The sequence below is a fragment of the Stylophora pistillata genome, chromosome 6 (assembly GCF_964205215.1).
Source record: "Stylophora pistillata chromosome 6, jaStyPist1.2, whole genome shotgun sequence".
Taxonomy (NCBI): Eukaryota; Metazoa; Cnidaria; class Anthozoa; order Scleractinia; family Pocilloporidae; genus Stylophora; species Stylophora pistillata.
In genome coordinates, this window is record NC_142524.1 from 5,108,695 (window position 1) to 5,118,907 (window position 10,213).

General features: G+C 40.7%; 3 protein-coding genes across 3 annotated transcripts; 2 read left to right on the forward strand and 1 right to left on the reverse strand.

Moving 5' to 3' along the window:
- Window positions 1–78: 78 nt before the first annotated feature.
- On the forward strand, window positions 79–1,721 carry LOC148727904 (SAYSvFN domain-containing protein 1-like). The gene has a single exon (XM_088725901.1). It carries the CDS (start codon window positions 184–186, stop codon window positions 607–609), a length of 426 nt encoding a protein of 141 aa, XP_088582027.1. The 5' UTR covers window positions 79–183; the 3' UTR covers window positions 610–1,721.
- Window positions 1,722–2,239: 518 nt separating this feature from the next.
- Window positions 2,240–8,949, forward strand: LOC111323192 (WASH complex subunit 1). The gene is made up of 3 exons (XM_088725899.1): window positions 2,240–3,089; window positions 4,224–4,486; window positions 5,267–8,949. Exons 1-3 carry the CDS (start codon window positions 2,332–2,334, stop codon window positions 5,638–5,640), a joined length of 1,395 nt encoding a protein of 464 aa, XP_088582025.1. The 5' UTR covers window positions 2,240–2,331; the 3' UTR covers window positions 5,641–8,949.
- On the reverse strand, window positions 7,911–8,939 carry LOC111323168 (CCAAT/enhancer-binding protein epsilon). The gene has a single exon (XM_022926465.2). It carries the CDS (start codon window positions 8,765–8,767, stop codon window positions 8,033–8,035), a length of 735 nt encoding a protein of 244 aa, XP_022782200.2. The 5' UTR covers window positions 8,768–8,939; the 3' UTR covers window positions 7,911–8,032.
- Window positions 8,950–10,213: the final 1,264 nt, after the last annotated feature.

Here is a 10,213-nt window from a genome sequence, read left to right on the forward strand (position 1 = left end):
AAGCGAACTCGTGCCTGGAAAATTCCTAAAAAAGAGACATCGGTTTAGTTAGCCAGCGGGTAAGTGGAGACACAAATTTTTATGTAGTATAAGCATCATTTAGATTTAGTTCCTTACACGTAATTCCGCCACATTTCGACATTTGGAAACAACGTTTGACTTTCGAGTTATAGAGAAGTTTTCATGGAAAAAGAATTGGAAAAGTATCGTGCTAGACGAGCTGAGAAGTACAAGGAGACTAAAAAAATCTTATGGAGACCCTCTTTTTCTGTTCAAGGTTTAGGACTAACCAGATTTACGTCATGGTTTCAAAGCTACCCAGTTGATCAGGATGAGAAAGTTTTGTCTTGGTTTATTCTGTTCTTAAAAGTTCTCTTCTGGATCTTACTATGGGGTTTCTTTATTCAAATAGAGTTTGGAACCGTGTTTTTCTTTGTCTCGATGTTTTACTGGGTTTATACAAGCATGCAAGCCGACACCAGAAAACCGTGGGAACCCAGCGCTTACTCTGTGTTCAACGAGAACTGTGAAGCCATCGATGGAACTCTGAATGCGGAGCAGTTTGAACGAGAATTGAAATATGGAGCTGGAGCAGTTTCAACTAATTAAATGCGTAAATTAATTTACATGCAGAGAACTTTGTATTTTGTAGATTGCAAAATCATCAGTGGTCCACATCCAGTTGACTGCTGTGGTTAGTTTGTGATAATTTCCTATATGAGGGGGGCTTTGGGATTTTCGGTTTTTGGGTTTTGACTGTATTTTAAACCGGTTTTTTGGGCCAAAAAGGTTCGGTTTTGATGTTCAGAGCGGTTTGTGCATTTTACGTGTTTTTGCATTTGGTTTTCGGTTTTCACGAAAACCCTGATGCGGTTTTCGGTTTTTCCTTTATGACTCCTTTAAAGGTGAAATTGTAGCGGTTTTGTCAGGTTTGCATGCGGTTTTCGGTTTTGCTGCCTTTTTTTGTCGGTTTTTCGGTTTTGGAGGTTTTTTTCTCCAGTTTTACGGTTTCCCAGAGGCCCCAATGCCCCCCCTCCTATATTCTCATGACCTTATAATGTTTGATTCAGGAAGCGTAATGTAAGGAGAAATTAGATGTAGTCACTGTTAGTGGTCAAAAGGGCCAACAGATAACATTTAGCAAGCCAGTGTCAAGTCACAGTCTCTGTTAGATCAAAGATCACCTATATTTAGTTCTTATTAACCAAGCAGGAAGTCAGTATGGGAGAATCTTAACGGAGGTCGCCAGTACAGACCAAATGTAGTGAGGTCTGTGCCAGCGACCGAGGTCAAGATTCTCCCATACAGACAGACCTAGCTCGGTTAATAAGATGTTTATTATATGGCTGTGTCTTATATGCCAATTTTTTATATTCTTTGTACCTTTTTTTTCTAGACTGGTATAGATGCCGGTCTAGATGGGAAAATCTAGACCACCTTCAATATTGATTTCAGCCAATCAAATTCGGGAATTTGGTAGTTCCCACTCATTGTGAGAGACAGCCACATAATAACAACTTATTAAATGACATCTTTTGGATATTTACCAAATGCGGTATTAAGTTTTAGTCTACCATCGTTATCTCTGTAATAAAAAGGCTCATGATAAAATGTACAAAGCTTGTCAGAAGCTCAACAGCTGTAGCTTTACTTGAAGTAAACTAGAAACAATGCAAAATGAAGAACAATAAAACTGACGTTGTTTGTCATTTAAAAGAAAATGTTCTTTTTTCCTATTTTAGAGCTTCTGATTTCATCTTTTCCTTTAAAGAAAGACTTAGGTTACCTGAAGGGTTTGGTTGTAGCCTGTGGTGCTTGAATTTTTTTTTTTTTTTTTTTTTGGGGGGGGGGCAGTGAAAAATGACACTATTATTTGAGGTAGTGGAGATGCCAAAGCTCTTTGGGCAGATTGATATTTTCAGATATGATTTTGTCTCAAGCCTCGCTGCCACTTGATGTGTCATACCACACCCAAGACCATCAACCACTCAATCTACTTTGGCCTTAGAACTGAACCTGGGCCTGCCCCTATGGGCTTCCATAACAGTTGCCTTGAGACAAACTTTGACTGTGGTGTTCTGTGGCACCTTAACAATTAGCCCTTTTATGAGTTTGGTATGCCATACTCCTCAAACTTCTCACCAACGTAAGGGAGGGGTGTGTGTGTGTGTTTGTGGTGGGGGGGGGGTGGGGGGAGCTGGTCAACCAAAACAAACATACTGTACCTTTACTCTCCCCAGATCTCTACATTCCTTACATCTCGTGACGAAAATGGCGACTGAGTAGTATCGTTCACACTGTACAGGAACTTCTTCGTTAGAATTAGTCGCCATGCCTGTTCAAGCCTATAACATTCCATTAGTATTACCGAGTCTACGAAGAGAAGAATCGATTAACCAAATAGTGGACTCGTTGGAATATTTAGAGAGGGTGTCTAAAGATATATTCACCCGAATCAGCAATCGAGTTGCGGAAAACAAGAAACGGTTGGAGGCTATAAATTATCGCGCTGATTTAGCACAGGCCAGAATCGATAAAATCAAAGGGATCAAGAAAGCTACAAGAGTGTTCTCGAGCGCGAAGTACCCAGCCCCGGAGAAACTTGAGCCTTACGAAACGCTGTATTCTGAAGAAAATGAACTGTGCGAGATAAAACGTCAAACTTACAACCTGAATTCGAAGTTTACCCCAGTTGATGAACGAACATTAAAGGATAAACTGCAGTTCTACAACGTGCACTTGAATGTTAAGAAGAGACAAGACGAAATGAAAGGGGAAGGACTGGGTTCCCTTCCGAGGAATCTTCATTCCGTCAGTTCGTTGTTGCTTTTCAATACCACAGAAAATCCATACAAGAAGTATGTCATGTTAGATCCGCTTGCAGGGGCAGTTACTAAAACACGAGCCAACATTGAAGAAGAGGAGGAAGACATCGGAGCAGCACCTATTTCCATCACTCAAGGAGAAGCGCTCGACAGATTGACAGCGCAAAATTATTTCTATGTTCCAAACTTGGGAGATGTACCGGAGATTGATGTTCCTGTGTACCTGCCTGATCTTCCCGGGATTGCAGATGACCTTTCTTACAAGTACTTCGTTTTGACTTTTGCTTACTTTTGCATGTATTTATTAATTTCGGTAGTTAGGTATTTAGTTAGTCAATTTTTTGTTTATTGGCAGATACCAGGTTGACAATAAAGTGTATACAGTAAATGGTTTGAACCCGGGGGTAACATGTGGAGGTGTAGTCTGATCGTCCGGGTGAGTGTAGTCCTGAGAAGGACTGTTGTCGGTGGCAGTGACTGACGTTTCGACAACCTGTGCGGAAGTCATCATCAGAGTCAAGTGAGTGATTGTTGTCAGTAGAACATTCTACTGACAACATTCTACTGACAACAATCACTCACTTGACTCTGATGATGACTTCCGCACAGGTTGTCGAAACGTCAGTCACTGCCACCGACAACAGTCCTTCTCAGGACTACACTCACCCGGACGATCAGACTACACCTCCACATAAAGTGTATAGTTAGTGTAGTGTTAATCCAGAAGTGATGAACATATAACTTCTCCCAATAAAATCCCCACCTTATTCAGCAAACAAGTTATAAGAATACTCAAACTTATCAGGAAGAAGTTGTTATCTTAACCAAACACCAAATTCTTGTAACTAATTTGCAAGGAAATGTTTAGCAGACAGAGGGGAGAATTAACAATTCGATCTCGGTAGTGAAAGGGTTGACGTACAGCTTTCACTTGTACCCTACCCCAGCTATTTGGTATCTATTTCATTTCTCAAGTTAGTCTCAATAACAAACTCCTGCTGGGAAAAGCACACAGTACATTCCTCTGAAAAGTAAGGAAAGGAATGTAGACTAGACCCAAAAAAGTAGCAAATTAAAATGTTTCAATATATAACCTTTCTAAGTATATGTAATGATAATTGAAGGTATGCACTGAACGAAGCCCTAATTGACTTTTGGTTCAACATCGACTACTTTTCCCTCAGTTTTAGAAGAGAAAACAAGCCAATTGTAAAGGAGATTTAAGCAGTCCATCAGAAGTCACAAGGGCATTTTCTAAGCACCCCTTATGATATGAAAGTAATTGAATTAAGGATGAGCTAAATCCATGTGTGATAAATGCATGCAATCAATTGTTCTCTTTTATTATTTGTATTACATAACTCTAAATCCATCTTTTTATTGTAATTCAATCTACAGTGCAGAACTTGGTCCCTCTATTGCACCATCACTACCTGGTTCAAATATACCTGACTTACCAGATGTCCTGGAGGGAGGTGTACCAAAGACAGAAGGAGCCCCTCCAGCACCTGGCCCAGCACCCCCACCCCCTCCCCCTCCACCCCCTGGACCTGATGCTCCACCACCCCCTCCTCCCCCTCCCCCTCCTCCTCCAGGACCAGAAGCAGCACCACCTCCTCCTCCTCCTCCTCCTCCCCCCCCAGTAGATGAGTCTCAAGGAGGTAGGTTAAAAACTAAGGGTCAAACCTGTATTTACAAAGCTTTTGTACACATACATATAAGTATGCAAATTCTCTTAACTGTTCTCGATACATCTGCTATGGTGTGAAAAAGGAGACTTTGTTACAAAATCAAGAGCTTCTTTAGTTCGTGATCATTTCCTCTATTTTTATGACTGTAATGTGCGATTGAGCCGTGATGCTGTCAGGAGAAACTAGATGTAAGGCATTGTTTTGGGTTTAACACTCTTAGGGACCCTCACCAGTATCTGCTTAATGCATGCCGTCTTCTTACCAGAGATTTGAACCAAGTTTAAATGTGCAACTGTCCTTGAGCCAAATGACAAAAAGAAAGAAAGGAGTAATAATGTTATTTTTGGCAGAGACCCTTGCAGGGAAATAAAAAATTCTTCTTTTCCTCATTTGACTCCACATAACATATAAAGTAGGTTGAAGGTATGCAATTGATGTTGATTGTATGATCAATTTTTTACACTATCTGAATTTAGGCCGGTGGTTTACTGGTTCTTGTGGCTGATTTTCATCACTGTTTTCATCTGTGGCTGTTTATTTGTGTCTTTTTCCTTAATGTTCATCACCTTCATGTCCACTTGCAGAGTGTTTTTCAAACATTGTTTACTGGGAGAATCATTTAGATGTGTGTGGATTTATCAAGTAACAACTGTGAGCATAAGTTAGACATTTTCCCATGTGCTCAGTAAGGGTCCTCCAATAGAGATGACAAACCATTTTTTTTCTCTGTTTCCCGCGTACACATTGCAGCTCTTCCCACTGATGTCCCTGCAGCAGTTGCCTCGGATGGAAGGGCCTCTTTGATGGAATCCATTTGCAAAGCAGGTGGCAAGGGCAATGCTAAATTACGTAACGTCAAGGAGAGGAAACTGAAGAAGAAAGCGGAGAAAGAGCAGTCAGCTGTCAGTGGGGGGGGAGGAGGCGATCTCATGGGTGATCTGTTTGCCAAGTTGTCCATGCGTCGAAAGGGTATCTCTGGTTCTAAAGGTGAATCCGGTGGATCATCTGAAGCATCCACAGGTGGAGGCTCTGCAATGGACAGAATCTCAGCAATGATTCCAGCTCCTCCCAAGAGTGATCACATAGATTCTTTGCATTCAGGGGGAAGTGATGATTGGGATTAATCAGTCAGTAATTATCATTATTAGCCTGATGATAATTATCTTGCATACCCTCTCAATCTGATTGCACTCTATGTCCTTTAGATTTTAAACTGAAAATAACAAATACTGCAAGAAGAGGATTTTTGCAAGAGAGCAGCTAGAATTTAGAGTGATTTTCTTTAATTTTTTTATGGTGTAGTGTCATATCACAGACTAGAAATTAAACTTTTTCAATTTGATCCTTGTAAAAAGCAAAATTTTAACTGTTGCTTAAATGATAATGAAGTATGAGGTGAGGATAGATTGTTCCTGCTAACAGAGACTAACAAAATACAGGTTGTTTAAGAAACAGCTGCTTCCTGTTTTTCTTCACCTGGCATGAGCAATTTTGGGCAAACATGTTTTTCACTCATGGCTAATGAAAAATTGACGGGTACAGGCTAAATGAAAAGAGAAGACTTCCTCGGGTCATTCTCAAGTATTGCGCTGCAAATTATTCTATGAGAAATAAGCATGCACTAATAAGTGACTCCTCCTTCTAGTGGCTAGGGTTTGTCCAAGAAGCAACTTTTTTTTTCTTGCAGTCAGTAACCCACCTCTTACAGCTGTACATATTAAATTAAGCAAAGTTCCTTCTGTGAAATTAAGAGTGCAGAATTATTCCCAGGGCAATTGGTTCTATCAACTAAGTTGAAAATATAAATTGGCCACCATAACGAATAAAAAAGCTGACGTTTCGAGCGTTAGCCCTTCGTCAGAGGGAATAAATAAAATGGTTAACTGTTCAATGCAGTCTGACCAGAGTCCCTTACAAAGTGTTGTAAAGAGCCAGGAGCTAAAGGACATGGCACTATAGAAATTCTCATTATTATTGTGTTGTATGCTCTGATGCAGTGTGGGGTTATGATAAATTCATAAAGAGAATTCTAGTAGTAATCTGTAACAAGCTGTTTCTCCATACTAGAAACAGTTTTGTAGTTACCTCATTTTGTAATTTAGTTTTCAAGGCTTGCAACATGTTTGAGACTGCTCTGTCAAATACAAAACAAAACATCCCAACTGAAAACTGCGTATGAACATAAGATATTACTCTGAAGAAATACTTTCTCATACAGAGTGACCCTTTTAGTTCAAGACAAGCCAACTGCTGTGTATGTCTGCCCAAGAATTTCTGGTGAGATCAATTCCTCTATCTCTAGAATTAAGATAGACTTGCACTTCCAAACATATTTCACTGTATAATGGAAATTGCAGGAAATGTTTATTAATTGATTTGAGCTCATTGCATCAAACCAGCAGGTGCTGTTATAGGTGCAATGTTTAAATTCAACATCCTGTGCATAACTAAAAAGTGAAACATGGTAATTTTGCAAAATAACCACTCAAGTGAACTAAAAAATTTATCAACCTCAACATGAACTGTTGACATTCATCAAATTAGTTTAGTTTTGCAGGAAAGGATAAATTTGACCTTTGAAAAATATCGAGGAGAATTTGAGGGTAGTTACTTTTCTTCCTTTAACCATTAAAACACTTTCAGCAATGTTTTCACGTCTACTTGACACTAACCGAAAACATACTTTGGATAAAGAGTAATGAACAAAGTTATCTCGTCTTAGGTTGCCTAATAATTAACAAAGATTTAGGTAAAAACGCCGTATCGGACAAGTATTTGATGTAAATGTGTAAAACTACTTCCAAAAGTCCATGTTAACTTTCAAATCACTAGAACTGACGGCGGAGGAAAAAACAGGACACTTGGTTAACACCTCTGCATGGAAGAAATGATGGAGGACGTTCTGCACTATTCAAGTCTAGACAAATCACATCGCCATTGTTCTGTTGTAATAATTTCAGAGCATCTGAGAAAACTAAAACTGACCTGAATAACTTTGAAATTAAAACAGATGTACAGCTAGATTTGCGGAAATTTCCATTGTTCTGCTTAAATTGAAAGAATTTCTTAATTCCTACAAACACTAACCGGTGGTAAACGACAATGTATACAACGCGACTGACTGTGCGCTGCATATGTGATCAAACGTTCGAGATTGCAAATACACAATCATCAATTCGAAGCATACCTCATCTGCAATATTTGAGACAAGATTTACCAAATCTTTGGCGCTTTTACAAACGTAAATGACTGCGATCGCTCTACTAAACATGTTTCAATGTCTTAAGACATTCATGCAGCAGGCACGCGGATGAAGATTAGGCACAAACATTCAACAATAGCATATCAACACTACTTTACCAAAAGACATCGCAGTAAAAACCACACGTCCACATTCTGTGATCAATCTGTATTTATTAGGTTGTGATGTTACACCAATTCATCAAAAGCAGAGATCTACATTATTTTTTCTTTAAACGTCCACAATCAGTTAAAACAGTTCCATTTGGATAATGGTTAACGGGAGGCGACAAGTCCATGATGAGTCGGAATGCCATGAGACATAAGTGCTGCATTGACCGAAGGGTCCTTGTAGGCACCAGTGGTGGAAAACAGGCTTCTGAGAACGTTGAGCTCTTTAGTGAGAAAATCCACCTTGGATTGTAGGCGGGCATTCTCCTCTTGTAGCTCGTCAACTTTGTGCTGGGTCTCCACATACTTCTGCTTGCTCTTAAATCTGCTTTTGCGGACCGCAATGTTGTTACGCTCTCGTTTCAAGCGATATTCGTCGCTTCCTTTCTCAGCCGCTTTCTTCGAAGACGACGAACCACGACGGGATTTCGGCGCCTTGAGTTGCGAAGCGATGGAAGGCAGCCTGTTCGACTTCTGCTCAGGTACTTTCGCCAGGTTAGTTGATTTATACGTCACAGCCGGTTTAAGGGAATTTACTTTGGAATTTACTTTTACAACCTTAACAGGAGAGTAACCCTGTTCTACTTCGGGTAAATATGGCTCTACTACTTCTCTTCGCTTGGGCTCTTTGGGTGCTAAATACTTGCTCAAATCTTCGGGACTGGTACTCAAGGTGGCAGGATCCAGGTAAGAGGCAAAGTCGATCGCGATGTCATTCAGATACGAGCAACTCTCATCCAGATCTGAAGCAGAGCTCACATCCACATCTTCAAACAGCTCAGAGCACGGTGAATTCGCGGCTGACCATTCGCCTGACTCATACAGATCGAGAACATCCATAGGAGCGCATGATGAATATCCGCAAGATTCTGGCTCTTGCTTCAGGTCCAGTCCGTCAAAGATGGGGAGGGGGAAATCTAGTTCCTTTAAGGGAGGTATTTTGGCGACTTGTCCGGTAAAATTCTTAAAAAAATGGTCGGGTTTTTACACCCTTAACGTTTTCGACGACGCTTCCGAATCTTTGCGTTGGGAAGAGGACCGATAGGGGGCAGACAGCGCATTTTAGGGCGGCCTTGAAAGACTCTTTTCCAAATTTAGACATAATAACAATTGCGCTCCTCTGATTGGCTCGTGTCAAACGTAGTTGCTATTGGGAACTTGCCCCGGAAGAGCTTCGACGCGGGGGAGTTGGTATTTCGAAATCTGCATGTGATTATGATGTCAGCATCTAATCGGAAGAGTTCGTAATTTCACAGAAAGTAATTTCCATTTTTAACCCCTCTTACGTCTGATCTCGGTGCTTCGGTAACTTAACTCGCCGAGTGAGAATAATTTGAGAAGACTCTTGAGAAAGGGGCGTTCCCAATGATCTGGACAATACCGAAAAATGCTCCCCCCGGGATTCCGGTAGGAATTTCTTCAGGCATCACTCACGCAAAATGTAATTCACAGACCAGGTGCGTGTCGGATAGTTGACTTCTGCTCTTCCTGTACGCAATCCACCATGACCGAGAATTTTCAAAGGTCATCAGCTACAACTACTTCCATAAGAAAATCTTGATAACGCTGATGTGTGACGATGTGTTTCGCTTGGGGGCTACATGAAATAGCGCTGACTCCAAGTTTCTTGGGCTAAGAAATACATATACATTTTTTTTGTATGATTTGATGGTCTCTCCGCCAAACCTATGGAACACCTGTCTTCGAAGAGGGCTTAATTAGCCCCTAACTGCATTACAAATATAATGCGTTTCGCAATGAGGGTCTAAAGACTTCACTTGAAACAGACACAATTATTCGTGTCCATTGTCGTTATTTGGCGCTTTAATGTGGAGGGCAGACAGTCTGCTCGAGACTAACTCTTCTTATCAGAAATAAAGTATGCATGAAAATGAAAATGAGGGTGCATTAGTGTTGGAATAGGTCTCGACGTCTTATTCGGAGAAGAGCTGGTTAGGCTGATAATCAATAATGATTAATATTGACCAGCCAGATAAAGATCGCGTCAAATCAGGTTTTCTGTCTGTCTTTACTCAAAATAAACCACCTTGTCACCCGCGGAGGGCCCACATTGCGCTTGCGTGGACTCAGTTCGTTGTTGCCTTGATAGTGGACGTTTGTCTTACGATATTATCCTGTTGCAAAACTGGGTCGTTTTTTATTGTACCATGTCTGTTAACTCGCCTTCTGGCTCTACTATAGGAGACAAAAGAAATATATACGCCCGAAACGCAGCACTGACAAAATTGACATAATTGACTCCCGCCACAAACACCGACCTGTCGA